Source organism: Mytilus edulis, chromosome 9, assembly GCF_963676685.1.
Source record: "Mytilus edulis chromosome 9, xbMytEdul2.2, whole genome shotgun sequence".
NCBI lineage: Eukaryota > Metazoa > Mollusca > Bivalvia > Mytilida > Mytilidae > Mytilus > Mytilus edulis.
Window position 1 is genome coordinate 41299658 of NC_092352.1, and position 19786 is coordinate 41319443.

At 35.0% G+C, this 19786-nt stretch overlaps 2 protein-coding genes across 2 annotated transcripts; one reads left to right on the top strand and one right to left on the bottom strand.

Annotated features, from left to right (window-relative positions):
- Nucleotides 1-9892: 9892 nt before the first annotated feature.
- On the bottom strand, nucleotides 9893-15211 carry LOC139489965 (uncharacterized). The gene has a single exon (XM_071276816.1). The coding sequence runs from the start codon at nucleotides 15209-15211 to the stop codon at nucleotides 9893-9895; it is 5319 nt and encodes a 1772-aa protein (XP_071132917.1).
- A 1433-nt stretch (nucleotides 15212-16644) lies between these two features.
- Nucleotides 16645-18700, top strand: LOC139488343 (uncharacterized). The gene is made up of 2 exons (XM_071273873.1): nucleotides 16645-17891; nucleotides 18365-18700. Exons 1-2 carry the CDS (start codon nucleotides 16655-16657, stop codon nucleotides 18514-18516), a joined length of 1389 nt encoding a protein of 462 aa, XP_071129974.1. The 5' UTR covers nucleotides 16645-16654; the 3' UTR covers nucleotides 18517-18700.
- Nucleotides 18701-19786: the final 1086 nt, after the last annotated feature.

Genomic DNA, 19786 nt, shown 5'->3' on the forward strand with positions numbered 1-19786 from the left:
AAAGAAATCGACAGTAATCAAACGCAAAATAACACTCCTTTTTGCTTGTCATATATCAATTAAATCAATAAATATATAACAACAAATCAGAGTATACTGATTTTAATTACACCTTATGTAAGAATCCTGGGTTTTGATTGGTTAATAGCCAGTGTATTTTTCACCAATTTACTGTTATCAAATGAATATCGTTCATTTTTAACGCCGCCGGGGTATTTGCTAAAAGGATATGCCTTTTTTACCCTCTCTGCCGTGGTATTTTGAACAGATATATCATGTTAAGGAGGGGTATTTGCGAAAAATACCAGTCGAGAGAATATTAAATTTCACGAGCCGTAAGGCGAGGGAAATTCATTCTCAAGACTGGTATTTTTCGCAAATACCCCTCAATAACATGATATATCTGTTTAATTACACCGAATGTTAATGTACTAAAACGCATTGATGATCGTGACGTTACAAGCGTCCAGTCGGATAGAGTATTTTTTGGCAAATACCACGGCAGAGAGGGTAAAAAAGGCATATCCTTTTAGCAAATACCCCGGCGGCGTTAAAAATGAACGATATTCATTTGATAACAGTAAATTGGTGAAAAATACACTGGCTATTAACCAATCAAAACCCAGGATTCTTACATAAGGTGTAATTAGCCAAAAAATACTCTATACGACTGGACGCTTGTAATGTCACGATCATCAATGCGTTTTAGTACATTAACATTCGGTGTAATTAAACAGATATAGCATGTTATTGAGGGGTATTTGCGAAAAATACCAGTCTTGAGAATGAATTTCCCTCGCCTTACGGCTCGTGAAATTTAACATTCTCTCGACTGGTATTTTTCGCAAATACCCCTCCTTAACATGATTTATCTGTTCAGTATCACTACAATATGATAGTTATAACGTGGAGGTTGAATTCCCTGTAATTCATTCATCATCCGATGTTCAGTACTTTTATAATATGTCGTTCTTATATTTATATTGTACTGTTACAGAACTGTATTCAGGTAGGGTTGGATCTCCCTTACAAGATTAACCACACCACGTTAATTTTTGTACATTTATTAGGCCGTTAGTTTTCTCATTTGTGATTTCGGGGTCCTTTATAGCTGACAATGCAGTATAGGCTTTGTTCATTGTTGAAGGCCGCAGTGGCGGATCCCGAATTTTTCATTTTGGGGGCCCACTGACTGCCCAAGAGTGGGCCCGGTCCAATCACGCTTCAGTGATTCCCTATAGAAGCAACCAATTTTTTCCCAAAAAGGGGGGTGGAGCCCCCCCCCCCCCCCGCCCCCCCCCCCCCCCATAAATCCGCATCTGGGCCGTAAAGTGACCTATAGCTGTTGGATTCTGTGTCATTTGTTCTCTTAAGGGAAGTTGTCTCATTAACAATCATACCACATCTTCTTTTTTATAATACAAAATTATTTGCTAAAAAAAAATTGTTTCTAGCATCTAATCCTTGTTCTTAAATATCTGTCAGCAAATCGACTTAAATTTACTTTAGTTTCGGGTACATTCGAAAATAATATTGATGAGTTAGTAGTTAAGTTTTTTACAAGATATTTCAGTTTATCTGTCAGTTAAAAAAGGTAATAATTCTTCTTCAGAGGATGAAAGAAAATCTTTAGGAGTAGTGTTATCACCTTGTCAAATACAAGTGTTTTCAGTTATTTTACTCAATTGAGAGGCAACACATTATATACACAGGTATAAAATGAAACTTATCATACTTACTCAATAACGCCAGTTCTGGGATATTATTGTTAGTTTAATCCGTCATGTGACACCCATCACTTCGTTAACAAAATGTAAACATAGCAACTTTGAACACGTATTGAACGAATGGATGAATCAGTTTGATCTTATACTGCAAAATCTTTGTAAATTAAAATCTAATAAATTTGTCAACTTCCATTCACTTGTACGGGAATAAAGATAACATACTTAATGAACATAAATTGTTTCTATACTATACTGCAGAATGACTGTTCTGGAATTGCTTAAAACTTTAATACAACAGATATACAGGCGTGTCTTCTAGCTGATAAATGGCGTCATCAAGGCGTGCGAAATTGCCGATCTTTTCCGGTGAAAGACATGATTCCAGAAATAGCAAATGAGATATATTTACAACGAGTTACGTAAGCCTCCTGCGATATATTAAAAAGTACAACATGTTTGCAAAAATCATTCTGTGAAACTCAATTCTATTTTGTTAAAATTGCCTGCTTACTAGAGGACATGTGTTTTTAACCAAAAAAATAACTATAACCAATTTTACAACTCTGTTTGTTAACTGGTTCCTTTATTCATATGAGACAGACATCATCTCTTCTTCAATGTATGTTGGCGTTTGTTTTTGTAGCAGTTCGGAGTTGTTGTTTTTCTTTTATAGTTGACTAGAACACACCCGCGGAAATCGCAGGCATATACAGCTTGTAAACTGTTGTAGGATGAATTTTTGTAAAAGATATTATGACTGGAGAATTTCATATAAGGTATCAAGAGCCATCTCCTTTTTTCCAAAGTCCGTTATGTGTTTCCTTTCTGTTAAATTCAATTATTTTTCGCGTTTCTGGCACTGAACCACAATTATTCTTCCTCTTTACTACAATGCAGATTTGGTAAAAGTCAAATTAAATTAAATATTTGCACAGCTTCAAACATGAAATAGATGAAACTGCTTATAGACCATTATTATTCTAATAAAATGTGCTTCTAGGACAATCCATCAGTGCTTTTCCTTTTGAGAGCCCTATTAACATGTTAATGGTAGGATTTGAATCTCGTATAAATGACTAAGGCTCATTTGAGGGGTGGTCTGAGGGCTTAAAAATTTGAAATCCCGAGGTGCGTATTATAACGAAATTCATATCCCGACATCCCGAAATTAAAAAAAAAAAAATTCCCGCATCCCGTAAAGATAAATCCCGAAATCCCGAGCTTAAAAACATCCGACCCCGACGTCCGGAAGAAGTCCTGCCTCCCTCTAATCTCTACCCTACTTTCATTTTGGCCAAATCACTACTTTCACTTTCAACAATAAATTTTTATGCCCCATTTATGCGAATTATGTTTTCTAGTCTGTTCGTCCCTTCGTTCGTTCGTTCGTCTGTCCTTCTGTCCGGCTTCAGGTTAAAGTTTTCACTTTCAACAATAAATTGTTATGCCCCATTTATGAGAATTATGTTTTCTAGTCTGTTCGTCCCTTCGTCCGTCCGTCTGTCCCGCTTCAGGTTAAAGTTTTTGTCGAGGTAGTTTTTGGTGAAGTTGAAGTCCAACCTACTCGAAACTTAGTAAATATGTTCTCTATGATATGATCTTTCTAGTTTTAATGCCAAATTAGAGATTTTAACCCATTTCACGGTCCACTAAACATAGTAAATGATAGTGCCGATGTGGCATCCGTATACTATGGAAACATTCTTGTTTCCACATGTTTTACTTATTTCAATATATATGCAACTGGTATGACCCCTTAGATCGTAAATATTTCAGAAAAAAGTAGACAGAATATAGAGAGTCTCTGTATATTATAGTAGTATTATCGTAGTTTACAGGTGGATAAACGCGAAAAAATAATTGTCTCTAAGGAGGTATAATAGTTGTGGTTCTTGCGATCTAAAAACAATGATATGGAGAACGCTCTGATTGGCTTATTTATTTTTCATTTTTGTAATCTATCATTCGATTGGTTGTTCTTGTGTATGTTTTAAACCGGATATCTTATCTGACTAAAAGTCAGTATGATAACGGAAACAATATCCGGACACCTATTTTGTCGTTTTTCTCCCAAAATTACTCAATCTGAATAATCATAAGAATGGATGACTATGCATGTTACCTAAAGAACTCAGAGGCATAATGATTAATTTATTGTGGAAAGAAGAGAAGCGACACACCAAATGAGGTCTTCTCGTTTAATAGTATAGATGTGTTTCCCTCGGGGTTGGTTTAATTTGTGACCCAGATTTGTATCTTCTTAATCGATTTATGACTATTGCACAGTTGTATACTACTGTTGACTTCATTTATTCACACAGAAGCTTCACAAGAAGAATGGAAGGAAGGTAACACAATCTTTTTTTGCGTTTCGTTAGGCAGACGATATCCTCTCACTAAATAATTCGATGTTTGGTGACTTTGTTATAGGGATACCATAGTTACAGCAAAGTCTGCCTCAAATCGTTACGTAATATAGAAACTGATAATGGGATATATTGAAAATAACAACAAAAAATAGGACAAAAGCAAACATTTTACCTTCCTAGATATGAACTTTCCATTTCTATGTAGCAACATACTTGCAGCACCTGCATATCAAGTGCGTAGCCCTCAGTTGATTCGGTATTCCAGAAAGTGCGTTTTCAGCATGATTTTCGTTACTGCTTACAAGGAAGCTATCGAACCAAATGTTCCATGTGGTAAAATTTATATCATCCTGTCGTGAATTTTACGTACATCATTAGGAGTTGGCTGACCGTTATTAAATATATATGACACATATGGTCATGAAAAAGGTTCCGATTGTTTGATTAGCTTGATATTATTAGTATGTCCAAAACGGTTTATGCAGGTTGTTGTTGAAAGTGATTACTAAAACGACTGCTCTCCTTCAATTACATTAACGATTTGTCAGAAAGTTTTAAATCCCAAGGTTGTGTAATTGCAGACATCTTTCTCCCATATCATTGGCGGATCCAACGGAAATGGGGGGCTTTGGTGGGGAAAATTTAGTTGGTTATAGAGGGAATCACTAAAGAATGACGAGAGCGTTCCTCACCTCTTATGAAAAGTTTTGGATCCGCCACTGTATAGTCCACATCACTAAGACAAACAATTCTGAAATTACTGGTATGGGTAGCAAATCAAAAAAATAAAATTTTAATGCTGAAACTGCTAGCATAAAAACAAAACTCTAAATATTTGTGTCTGCTAAACGTTAAAATTACAGTGTTAGTTCGTTCAAATTAACCCTTACATAGGTATTGATATACATGTATAAGATGACCTAAATTGGCCTTTAGATAGAACAAGCTTCCAGTAAATGAAGCTGTATTTGGTTTCCTGAGAAGGAGCTCACAACAAATTAAAGTTCAAAGAGTGCAATAAACTACCTAACTATGGCATGATACGATAGTATCCGAAAAAACTGCTGGAAGCCAGAAACCAAAGGAATAATGAAATTAAAAGCGTACAAAGAGAGCACAACGATTCGTCAAGCATGACTACATATCTAGAGAAGTAGAAAACGTCAAAGATATATACTTAACAAGGTATAATAACTCGTGTCTCTACACGAAAATATTTAAAGGAAACATCAAATGTTATGTTTGTTCTACAAAGCGGTTGGCCTTGACATTGAACACGCCGAATATCTTACATCCATGAATAATATATGTCAAGACAAAGCAAAAGTATCTAGAAACTATTAATACTCAAATAACGTGAAAAAACAGGAAACTAAACACAGTAGATCATATACATTAACATATCATAAGACAGAGAAATACAAAACGTAAGTACAGTAGAAACAATTGGTTAGAAAAAAACTCATGTTCATATACACTTGAAGGTTTGACGGCTGCTTCCCTGCAGCAGATAGACAAACTAATTATAAATAACGACCTGTTCTCCTAGTGCAAATCTATCCACGTTCGGATCATACACTGTGTACTTTACCGATAAAGATGTATGTCGCTTTTGGATATAAAGTAAAATTCATAATAACTTGATTTTATAATTAGAATTGGAATTGAGAAGGATCAAGAATTTCAATATCTACTAATCAAAATTTAGATTTATGTCAATTAAAATCGAGGAGGAAATCGGATTTTTAATTTCTAGGGTAGCTATAAGATTTGCCTTTCAATCATTACTAAAAACACATCATTTATTCCTATGAAAGAGTGACGAAAGATACAGAGGGACATTCAAGCTCATAGATCGAAAACAAACTGACAACGTAATGACCAAACAGGAAAAAGACAAACAGACAAATAATAGCACACAAGACGCAACATAGAACATTATGAGTAAAGTTACACGTAAATGTACACGAGTACTAATTTTCAAAACATTTGATCATAGTGATACTTGCATATGATAAAAAAAAACTTTAATATTAGCAATTTATTTGGTATTGTCAGGACATTCTTAACGAAAACCAAAAAGTATTTGAAGGTATGTAAAATATTGTCTTCCAGATAAACAATGTCCATGGTGTCTTTCGATACATCTGGTTAATTTACTTAAACACCGTTTCTATGAACACTGTTCATTCAAATTCTAGCAAATTTTAAATATAAATAAAAGAACGTCATGAAAGTTTTGTGTATTTTTCAGTATTTTTTATTTGCTTAAGAATCTAAAGTGTCCTTAAATTATTGGGATGTTTACTTACTAGTATCCAGTGCATCAAGAAAAACAACAGGAAAGTTAGAGATATGCAGTAGAATCCAGAGCCCTACTCAATATCGTTTTGTAATAATCTTGATTCTTCTAGAAATCTAGCACAATCAAGAATCCTCTTAATACAAATCTTGATATCCCAATTTCTATGATACGGAAATTCCGATTTGATCTAGCACGATTTTAGGTCCTATCAATTCCAGTGTGTACTGTAACACATATTTAAAGAATGACGTATCGGCGAATTCAAATAGAGAAAAATATTGAACGAGTAACAGAACAGTGTATTAATTCACGAATGCGCGTAGCGTATGAGTTAATTATCAGTATTGTTCAGTCTCGAGTTGAATATTTTTCTATATTTAAATTCTTTGATTACTTATTCTTTTCAACTTTAGAAGAATTAAGGTAGATAATGTAAGGAACTTTATACAAATATGTGTCTATAGTTCACAGTTCACAGTTGTGTTGATGCGACGACAATACCTATAGTTGTATGACGTCAGCAGGAGTGAAATAACCGATTTTTTCACATGTAAAATTATCGGTTTTTATTTCGCTTGGAAATCAAGATAGTTCATTTAACGTAAATTGCTTTAAACGCCTAAATGTGTGTACAGTTTAAGGTGTCGGTACACAACCTTTTTCTAGGAAAAGCAACTCTTTAACTATTCACAGCTACTGATAATTCCATTGCCATCAATAGTAAACGGTAGTCCAATAAGTCAGAAAGCAATGCCATCGGACGTCTAAGCGTTTTCGGACTATGTGACTCATAATTAGATTCAACCAGTTGTAGTGTTCATCAGTATACAATTACAGAAAAATTTTAATATCCACTTCAAGTAATGTTCAATATCTATTGTTAACTGCTGAATATTTTCAATATTAGAATTGATCTTTATTTTACGAAACTTTCCGTTTACCTACGAGACTGATAATTTCCGTTCTAAGCACAGTGGAGTGATATGGAAAATTGTCGATAGAAACTAAAGGTATATGGGGTACGTTGCGTTGTAAATGAAATTAACAACGTCGTCATAGGTAAAAAAAAAGCAATAAACAGATTAGCATTGGTCATCTCAACTCGAAACTCAAAACCTTACCAATGAATGTGTCACCGTCAAATGCAATGAATGCCTGTAACAATCACCAGCATGATTGTCAGAAAGGTCAACCAATTCTGTTCGGCTTGGTATGGGGTCTGTTTTGCACCTTCTGATTGTTCCTTTGTCCACCCATTACAATGTGTTTTGGCAATTATGCGGGTGAACATTTAGGGCTCTAAATATTTTTCTGTAGTTGATTCTTTAGCAGTTCAGTTTATGGGAAAATTGTATGGCATGAAACTGTGCTGAATGGCATTCGGCAATTTGATTATCACTTGACGTTGCGTTCGTAAACATGTCTTGCAAATGACGTTGCGTAATCAAATTTTATTGACGTTGCATTGTCACTACATATTTATCTGAATATTGATGGACATCAACAAATCTCGTCTACCTGTATCGTTGTCAGAAAGGCAGTAAGACGAGTTTCTGACGTCAAATTGTCTGGTTGCAACACGTTCACGTGTTTGCAGTAATGGAATGGGCTGATTCAGTTTTTTTATTCCTTAGTCTTGCAAATATGGAGATGCAACATTTTTTAATTGATTTAGGTATGGCCAAGATTTGAAAGAACTGTTTCATGAAGAAATCAAACAGAACAAAAATCTGTTAGGGGTTCCTAATTCCGCTTTAAGAAATTCGTGTGACTTCAAAAATCCTGTATATTCAATAACCACATGTAAGTACGATGTTGACTTTTTCTAAAGAGAAAGAAGTATGGTAAGCATGAATAGTGGTTGTATGAGGATCAAACATGATTTGTTTAAAAAAATTAACAAAATGAGTGCTTCTTTTTAAAGTCAGTCAGTACATAAATATATTCAAGAGATTGTTCGTTTCAGTTTACATAGAAATATAATTTCCCTTTGCCTATTTCAGTGAAAAAAAAGTATCAAGAACTTTATATTTAATATTCCTAGGTTTTGTAAGGTTATTTCTATGGAGGTTAACTAATTGGATGTTGATTGCTGAAAATTTGTACGTTTAAGCAAGAGAACAATTTCATAATACTTCAAGCAATTCATTTGGTTACATAGAATTTCCAATGCATGATATTCATTTCATTTTCTTTCATTTTTCAAATACGTTTTCCATTTGACATTAACGTTCTGCATATATATCATGAAAATATCATTACACTCATTTCGAAAATAAACTATTAAAAAATGGTCGACTTCTCCAAATACGTTGCGTGTGTCAATGACATAAAATTACCACCATGTCATAAATTATGCACCTTTGAGAATACACGTATCTTTTTCAGTAAAATATTGCCATGGATATTATCCGAGAAAAAAGGAGCACGAATAATTTTTTATAAAGGGATAAAATTTTTGATTGATATAAATTGTGAAAATTTACGCATTCTTATTAGATTATTTACCTTGATAAAGTCAAATAATATAAAAATAGAAGTATTTTTCGTGCGCATAAATAAGGCAGCATTAGATTTATTAAAAACATAAGCAGAATGGTCACTCATGAGTAGTCAAGAACAATGATTTGATTGTATTTTACAGACTGCGGCTGGACTTTTTAGCTTTCGTAATCTATATTTTCTCATGTGTCTTTTTTCTTATTTTAGTTTGATTAATTTCTTGCAAAATAAAAATTCTTTATCTCAACAAATAATATATAGTATGCAGATAAGGAAAACATTATATTAGTCTAAAATGTTGCACAACGGTACTAATATAAGATATGTTATTAAATCGTGTTGACAAATATTTCGGCTTAACAAATAGCCTTCGTCAGTGTCAGTGTATATATATATATAATGACTCATTAATAGCCATCGATCAATCTTGCCGGGCGATGGATCATATAATTATGATACAGTACACTTCAACATATAATATGTAACCAGTCTAAGAGGGTACACCATCATCATAACTAAATATTTCGGATAACAGATATCCTGCATCAGTATGATCACGATGTCATGAATCATATCAATCCATTCTTATTATTGTGACGGATGGGTTAACTGAAAGTCTAGACAGGCAGTAAAACAACGTCTGGTTCGTTTGATCGTATAATCTCAACTCAATATAGTAACATGATACATAACAATAGAACAACGTTAACAGAAGATATGATGACGTTAACAATGTGAATGGAAACGGCGTTAAAAGTAGTGTTAACGTTTGACGCGTAAGTTAAACTGTCTCTAAATCACCGACATACTCGGGGCCACCAGATGCAATGTCCATTAGCTGTGATATATAGTAGTATGCGGAAAGAACAAAAATAGATTGATCTCACAAATAATTAAAAAAATATTAAATTATTAGATTACGTAAAAAACTCTTTGAATTTGACAGTCTTTTCACAAATAAGAAAAATTAACAAGTTTGTTCACACACGTTAGTTTCTTCGTTCACTTCGTCTCAGATAACAGTCCATGCTGTTGACTTCTAATGGGTAGAGTTTCGTCACGGGTCGATTTGTAATTCCTGATTTGGTACGCACCATAGCGACGCGTACTAAGCCATCCTTGCCTTTAATAGTGTCCTGCACAACTCCAAGTTTCCAATGTACGCGCTTTGATTCGTCGTGTATCTGAACGACATCGCCTTCTTTGATTTTCCGAACGTCGACTCCAGCTCTTTGGTGATATTCTCGCAATGAAGTAAGGTATTCTCCTTTCCATCTTGTCCAGAAGTTCTCAATCAATTGTCTCTGTCGTATCGCTTGATTGTTCAAGTTTGTGTGTGTTAATTCACAAACATTTAGATTGTCAATAGCACTATTTGACGATACATACGGTAAAGTTGTTATTCTTCGTCCATGTATAAGATGGGATGGTGTAAGCGGCTCCGGATCTCTGATATCTGTTGAAATATACGTCACTGGTCGATCGTTGAGTGTGGCTTCGATCTCTGTTAATACGGTCCTTAGAGTCTCGTCGTTAACATGTGCACGTCCTAATACTTTCTTAAGTGATGTTTTTGTTAAGCCAATCATTCTTTCCCACATGCCCCCGAACCATGGAGCTCTATTTGGGATGAATTTCCATTCAATGCCATAATTCTGAATATTTTCTTTAACTTTTTTAGAATTGCAAAGTCGTGAAATTTCGATTGAAGCAGCTTTAAATGTTAACGCATTATCTGACATCATAATTTTCGGCACTGATCGTCGACTTACAAATCTCCGGAAACACAATAAAAAAGATTCTTCGCTGAGATCGTAAACTAATTCCAAATGTACTGCTCGAGTGACAGCACATGTAAATAGGCAAATGTAAACCTTCGATTCTTCGTTGTGTCTGTTTCTTGTCGTTAACGCACCTGTGAAGTCTACACCGGTGATGCTAAAGGGTGTGGCATCTTGAACTCTCTCTTTTGGTAATGGTGGAATTTCTGGTGCGGGATAAGATTTTCCGATTACTTTTCGGCACGTTACACATTTCGACAATATAGATTTCACGCACTGCCTTAATTTCGGAATCCAAAATGTTTGTTGTATGTATGCTAGAGTGATATTTATTCCTGAATGTAGTGTGTTCTCATGTGCTTCTAACACTATCAAATGTGTAAGACGGTCCTTTGCCGGTAACAGATATGGAAACTTGACTGTTTCTCCTACTGTCGCATTGTCTATTCGGCGGCCACCACATCGTAATAATTGCTTTTCGTCTAGAAAGAGCTTTAATTGTCGCACAAGAGTTTTACGTTTTGTAGAATTATCTATACAATTTATTTCGTCACTAAATATTTTACCTTGTGTATATCTTATCCATAGGAATTTTGCATTTTTAATTTCATCACTACGTAACAAATCTTTCTTTCGTTCAGTTTCTGTTGCTCTGCAGTTTGTTGCGAATCTCATTACATATGCGGTAATGCGGGTTAGTTTTCTATAAGAATTGTACCGTTCGATATCTATGATTTCTCCTATACCAATACGTAAATTTTGATTATTCTCCATAGTTTCAATTTTGTCATCGTTCTCCGATATTGTTGTACATACACTAGACGTTACATTGTTTCCGTTCCATGTCGGCCAATCTTCTTTGCTGTTTAACCATTTAGGTCCACTAAACCATATTTCGTTCTGTTGCAGTTCTTCAGATGTTATACCACGTGTAAGTAGATCTGCGGGATTGTCTTTCGTAGGGCAGTATCTCCATACATTATCTCCACACAAACTTTTAATTTCTTCAATTCTGTTTTTGATAAATTGTCTCTGTGGTTTTACGGATGAAAGCCAACTAAGTACGATTTGACTATCACTCCAAAATTGTATTTCACTGAAAGTTTCTGGAAAGTTTTTGCAGATATGATCAGCAAGTCTTGCTCCAATTACAGCCCCCATAAGCTCTAGTTTTGGTAAAGTTATAGTCTTGATAGGCGCAACTCGATTCTTTGCCATTACTATTGTTGGTTTTCTGTCATACAAGATGTACGCGCATGCGCCGTACGCATGAGTTGAAGCATCGGTAAATACATGAAGAGTTGGTAAATTTCTGTTATTCTCGTTCTGTGTTTGAGTACTTCGATGAATCTCTGTTTCTAAGCTCGATGCTAGATCTCGTGAAATTAATATCCATTTTGATTGGATATCTTCCGGTAATATTTCGTCCCACTCCAAATTTAGCTTCCAAAGTGATTGCATAAAGATTTTCGCTTTTACAGTAACTGGGCTTAATAGTCCTAACGGATCGAAAATCTTGGATGATTGCCGTAAAATATATCTTTTAGTCAGTTTTCCTTTTTTGTCCATCTCGAACGTGTTACTTTGATAAAACAGCTTGTCCGATTTAGCGTTCCATTGCATACCAAGAATTTTAGTAAGCTCATCTTTGTCTAAGGTTTGTTCTTTGCTAGCGATTTCTTGTAATTTTGGACTATTTGAATTCCATGAGCGTAGGTTGAATCCGCCTTTCATAAGTAATTCTCTCGATCTCCTGTAATAATCTATAACGTCATTTTCGTTATCAAAGCTAGTCAAAATGTTGTCCACATATAACCCATTTTCAAGTGTATCTGAAAGTTTCCCCGGATTTTCTTTAAAGTGCTTGAGAAGTGTGGCGCTCAAAATGAATGGCGAACATGTAGCTCCGAAGAGTACGGACTTAAAGCGATATGTTATTAGCGGACTTGATGTGTTTGTAGGATCGCTAAGCCATAAGAACCTCGTTGCATCTCGGTCTTTCTCGTCGAGCTGTATTTGTAGAAATGCCTTTTCTAAATCTGAAGTTGTAGCATATTTCTTAGCGCGAAATCTCATAAGTATTCCCGTAATGTCATTCATAACAGGTGGGTGTGATTCTAAGCATTCATTTAGACTCGGATTATCTCTTCCATCTTTGCAGCTACAATCATAAACAATGCGTATTGGCGTAGTAGATGATTCCTTGGAAACAGGATGATGCGGGATATAGTGTACGGGTCGATCGGTAGGAAGTTTTGTTTCCTCAACCTTTTCAATAAAATGTCTTCTCTCCTGCTCCTTTATGATATCTCCGTACATTTTAAGTAAATCAGGTTTGTTTGCTAAACGTCTAATAACGCTACTTGTCCTCTGTTTAACCAATTCCATGTTATGTGGTAGCGGAAGGAAATCTGGTTTCCATGGTAGCTTAGCTGTGTACTTTCCATCTTCTAGTATTATAGACTTTTCTCCGTATTCTCGTACAACTTCCGACTGACTTTTAATGGTATCGCTTCCTGAAACCCCCAACGCTTCTAAGTTCCAAAACTTTTCCAAGTCGCAAACAACGGCTCTGTGATCAGTCAAAATATTCAACATTGCTGATTGTTTTGAAGTACTTCCGTTTTTAGTTAGTACGGGTCCCGACAAGAGATAACCTATTTTCGACTTTACTGCGGTCGGTCCATTTCCTCTTATTATTTCGTCTTCAACTATTGACCAGTAATAGTCTGCACCAATCAATAAAGATATGTTAAACTTGTCTTCTGCGCATATCGGATGTGCGAGTCGTAAACCACGTAAGTATGGCAGTGCTTTGATTTCCTTTTGTGATTTTTTCTGAATAGGAGCGGCAATTTTTGGTACAATTATTACTTCAATTTCTATTCTTTGATTGTCAACTGTTTCAATAGCTATGTTTGCTTTATCAAGATGACGAACTTGTCCTTCGTTTCCTCCAAATCCAGATATTTTCAGTGCAATCTTTTCGGTGGACTCAATTTCTAATTTTCTAGCTAAATCTTCAGTTATGAATGAGTTCTGTGCTCCCTCGTCAAGTAAAATATTTGTCATTATCGATCGATTTTCGGACCAAACTGGAGTTACGGCAGTTTTCAGTAAAACATCTGTATGTGCAGTAACAGTAGAATGCAATGATGTGGTTAGCTCCAGTGGCGTTTCCTCTACGGCGGTATGTGCTACGGTCTTTTGTGTACTATACTGGTTTTCGGTCAAGCTCTTTGGTTCTGTGTTATGTACTTGTACATGTATACTCGTGTGATGTCTCTTTCCGCACTGGCGGCATTTAAATTCTGATTTACATTCAGCTACTCTATGACTTCCGAAACAGTTAAAACATACCTTTTTTCGCTTCACAATTTCTATTCGTTTCTCAACATCTTTCACGTTTTTGCATGTATTTGGATGATGGGATTCTTCACAAAATAAACATTTCTTACGTGACTGTTTCCTGTTCTTTCCTGGAAATGTTTCGGCAATAAACGAAGCGGTCGGTAAAATTTCTAAATCTTCATTACTTGGACCTGCAGATTGTCCTGCGCCCTGTACGCATACTTCCCTCTTAATTGCTGTTCTCAATGATTCGATGTCCCAGTCGTCGTTTCCGCGGTCTCGGGTTATGTTTTTTCGGACATCGGACGGTAACTTATTGTATATTATAGGCGTAAGAATGGCTCCAAATGTACTCTCGTTTGTTCCTAACGATTCTAATCCGCGTATGCTACACTCAATTCTGTCGGAAAAGTTTCTCAAACTGTCTGCGTTTGACCTCGGTGCGGGTAAATCAATTAAATTCTGAATATATGCGTTCGTGATTTTGTGGTTCTGACCAAACCTCTCTCTCAGTATTGATACGGCTTGATAGTAATTTGCACTCGTGAGTGGTAAACCGGCGATACATTGCGCGGCTATTCCCTGAATCAGATTTTGCAAATACGTAAATTTCTGCACGTCTGTTAATGTTTGGTTATCGTGTATTGTTGATTGATACGCATCCCAGAAAGGTTGCCAGTTTAACAAATTGCCATTAAAATATGGTAAATTCAATTTTGGTAGCTTGTGGTAAATGCTAGAATTTGTTGCGCTCATTGACGATCTGTATTGCATATCATTATTCTGCATGGGATGTGGAGTATTACATGTAGATGTGGAGTTGATAAATACAAAATCTGCTGCATTTGGATTTAAGTTCTGATTAGAGCTAGTTTCATTTGATTTATTTTTCTGTTTTGAACTTGATGAATTGCGTACTTTTGTCAAAATTCGTTCTATATCTAAAACATACCGATCTGAGTCTTCTATCTCTGCTTCCATGTTTTCCTCTGCAATCTCCTCTAATATTTCATTATCAAGTTCCGAAAGAATATCCCTCTTCTTCTTCAAAGTTTCACATAGGCTTTCTATTTCGTCGCGTTGTGTTGTTTCTTTCTCTAATTCCTCTTCAATCTTTGAAATTAATCTCCGTGCGGCTCCTCGATGACCCACTCTAATGGCTTTCTTTTTCGTCATTATCCTCTGGTCACGACACCAATGTGACGGATGGGTTAACTGAAAGTCTAGACAGGCAGTAAAACAACGTCTGGTTCGTTTGATCGTATAATCTCAACTCAATATAGTAACATGATACATAACAATAGAACAACGTTAACAGAAGATATGATGACGTTAACAATGTGAATGGAAACGGCGTTAAAAGTAGTGTTAACGTTTGACGCGTAAGTTAAACTGTCTCTAAATCACCGACAATTATAGTACTACACCAATCTTGAGAACATCAAAGAGACGCTAGTACAATTCTAAAATTTCCAAGCACGACGCAAAGAAATATCTAAAAAACAAATAGTAATAATTTGCGATATGAGCTGGCACACCTTTTAAAATTTCAAAGGTAACGACAGTTAAGATGTTACAACAACTGCGTGGAATAACATTCCCAATAAACAGTACTGACCGATTTTAGTTTGTATAATATTTTAAATTTGACAACGGTACAGAAATTAAAACAGAGGCTGCGTATTTAAACATAAATAGAGGTTTGATAATGATAAGAAAAATACTTTTTTAAAAATTTGGACTGAGGTTTAAAATAAGTGATGTCAGGAAATTGAGTGATGGTAGGCAAAATAAGTGTCTCATTCTATGTTTTTTTTCATTTATGCCCTCAGGGAAAACTGTCCTACAGTTTCTTATCCAAAACGTTTCCCAAGCAAGTCTGTCGGCCCTTGACCAACCCTCGTTGTGGTCTATGATTCTGATAGTAAGTTTTTTGAGATCAGCTTGGGCGTGTCCACAGATCCAGTGAAGTGGCAAGTAAATGTTTTGTATTTGTTGGCAAGTCAGACATCGTTTGTTACCACACGACTTGCACCATCCAGCAGTTGAACCGCTTTTATTAGAGGAGACGTGATGTTGTACCCTTTTAGGCTGGTTATATATATTTACAGATTTAACATTGTTGGACTGATGTTTAGACATAACAAAAAAGTATAACAAAATTATCTTACTCCAAGGTAAATTCCAAAAGGGCCAGTCCAGTCCATAAAAAGTAAAGTTTGCATCAATTTGACGCGACAGTCATACAAGTCAGAGGTGTAGCGCTATAAAACCAGGTTTTTATCTGAGCATCACTGATGAGTCTTATGTAGACAAAACGCGCGTCTGGCATATTAAATTATAATCCTGGTACCTCTGATTACTATTTATAGCTAGATAAACCTATCACTCGTATGACAGTTGTTAATTGATCCTTTATATTGACAAAAAAGGTGAGAAAATGTGTCTCAAAATGTATTTTCAAGTCAGGAAAAATCAATTTGTTTAACAGATTAAAAATGTGAAAAGCACTTCACTGAAAAACAAATAACATTTATCAAATTTTATCTTTTATCGGTGTTATTCACATAACACATTTAATATTTGACATTTATCAAATAAAACGTCTTTCTAAACGCAATGGAGGGATTGTTTTTCATTACCATCATATATATATCTAATGTACTTATACCATTTAATTGGGTTTTGGCGGATTGTAATTATACTAGTGGACCATCAGGAGATACAGATTGTATCCAGTGGCCAAATTATTATACGTACCAATGGTCTACGTGTGTGACCGATGAATACATGAGAGCAAAAACCAATAATAGATGGGAATGCAAGGACAGAACTGTAGTATATTGCTATTTCCAATGCATGGCTGAAGTCCATGACGAAAATATTGGTCCCGTGTCTCCTGACTGCTCATGTTCTGACGGTGAACAACATAAAGTGTCAAACCTTACTCTTCCAACACGATGCTACAGTCCTTCCGGATCAGATTGCACATGGTACCAGGACTGCTTAGAAAGAAAATATAAATGCAGTGAATCAAAAGATGACTATGCTATGGCTTTTGCAACAAAATTTTGTAACCTTTATACAGAACACTATGGAAAATTTACGACTGACGGACAAACATGGGTTAATGCAGTGCGTAAATGCCTTCAAGTAACACTGGTGCCATTATTGCGTCCCTGGCGACCCTTTTCATGCAGTGAAGTAAAACAATTTGCTTTTAATTCTCATGTGCCATGCTATGTGCAGCCAAACGAAATGGTACCTGAGGTTTCTATTTGTAATCTCGATCCTTCGGACGTCTTCTCTGTATTTTGGACTATAAAGTCAAGTCTTGTAATGTCCGTTGATTCCTCACTTGAAACTATCAATGGACTTTGGAACACTATGAAACAATGTATTTTTTTCATAAAATATAGTTTCGATGGGGACATTCGAAATATACAAATGACAATTGAACACAAAGGGTTAGAAGTGATCAGAAGACGTCGTTCTGTGTCTGAGAAATCAATAAGATTGTCCAACGATATTGTTGATCATATTGCTAAACAACTTAACTGGGACAAGAGAGGGATTGTTTGGTTTTCTTACGATGATAACTCTACCAGTATCGCATCAAAGAAATTGCTTTTAAATATTTTTCTGGCAGATGGGAAAAAATATGATTTAGATCCAAAAAATGTTTTAAAATCTGATTTGAATGCCACGGTTGCTGACTTCCAAACAAAGGTTCAAACTGGGGGTTTGTTTGGTGACACAAAAGATGTTTCCTTTAAAGTTATTACGTCTCAGGGATGTGTAGATGCAAATTGTGATGTCATATCGTTTAATGTTACCACCGACCCTTTTGTTAAAGGTAATTAAACACTATATACAAAAATGTTTCAAATAGTAACTATATGTAAATTTCTTCTTCTTCTTGAGTTCAAATGAAGTGAATGTAGTCAATTTTAGACACCCGAAGAGTCTTTGAGGATAATGTAAACCCGTACCGTACGGTCGAATATATAATTACAGAAAATGCCCATTCACGCTTAGCTACTACATGTACTAGTAGTCGATAATTAAAATGTGGAAACAATCAATTATATGATTAAGTTTATTATAAAATCTTTCTGGTAGAAAACAGATTTCCATCATCTCTCCTCTCCCCCTGACCCCACAACAACCTTCTACATATCTATTCAGACATTTATGTGACAAGGGCTCATACTAATGATTTTATAAAATTTGATTTGAACAATTCAAACCATGGATGGAAATATGTATTACCTTCGATACTCATTCCATTACTGGGATGTTCACGATATTTTTATTTGTTTCTTACAGATACATCTGACCATACAATAGTCAAGAAGAACAACAACAAGATATATATCATCATAGGAATGAGTTCTCTTGGTTTGCTGGTCCTTGTGACTCTTGTTTCAGCCATATTTTGTTCTCACTGGAAACATGGCTTTGGAAAAACTGTCAAATAAATTGAATATCTCATTGTATAATGTTAAAAGACAGCATTGAAAAATAATACATTCAAAAGAGAATTTTATTATTTTGATAAAAAAAAACTATGGTTAAAAGTAATTCATGGGTTCACTTCTAAGTACAGTGTGTTCTTCATAATTGTTAGTGTATAACATTATAATATATATAGTTATAGTTCTATGATCTACATCATTTTTAGTTGTATTATCCAACAATAATATTGCACTCACTGTTAAAACATTGCCATATCATTAATAATTGTGGCCAAAAGACCATAGCATATTCAGAAAGATAATTATCTGTCATTATGTAAGTTGTTTGTAAACTATTCTTTTTTCAATTCTATTTCACTAAAGATATGCTATTATTCTATATAAATGCATGTTATAATTAAATCACCTGGGTTAGTTTTGACATAACCGTTACGTTAATCATCCAATTAACCTCGTTTGGTAATGAATATTAACAATTTACCCGTAGCGTAAACAATATCCTATATAATGAATAATACAATTATTTTTTATAAACACATTCGCAATTAGGATTCAAAAACAAACAACAATTGATCATAATAATCAGTTTCCTTGTTAATAAATAGATTGATAAACACAATTATTGTTGTACTATTTTACCATGCACTGTTTAATATCAATCATAACGAAAGACATGACTTTTGAACACCGATATACAACTGTTGCCTTCACTTGTCTCCAAATTAGATGTTCAAACTAGCATATCTTTTTTTAAGCAATCATTTCTTCATCAGAAATATATTGACATGAACCATAAGATTAAGAAGTAATGAAAGAGGGACGAAAGATAACAGAGGGACAGTCAAACTCATAGATCGAAAATAAACTAACAACGTCTGGCTAAAAATGAAAGAAGACATACAGACAAATGTGACAAAAATGCAGTTTAGGCATAAGACAATATTTGTAATTTATCGTTGAATTGTTATCCATAATAAATTACCCGTTTGAACAATGCGTTAACAAATAATACATATAAAATCAGTCTTTTATCCTTGGTTGTTATGGGACGCGTTAATTGTTGCTAGGGTGCTCTCTTCGAGGTCCGCGCTCTTGGTATATAAAGACACCGATTCATTGCAAGTCGCTCATTTGTTATTTGGCCGTTGATGGTTAAACATCGGGAAGAAAATACCAGCAAATAAAAAAGTTAGAATTCAGAAGTTTGTAAACCTAGTTGAGTTGAAAGCGTTGTGTTTTTGAAGCAAGTGGTTTTTAAAGTCTTTACGATTGT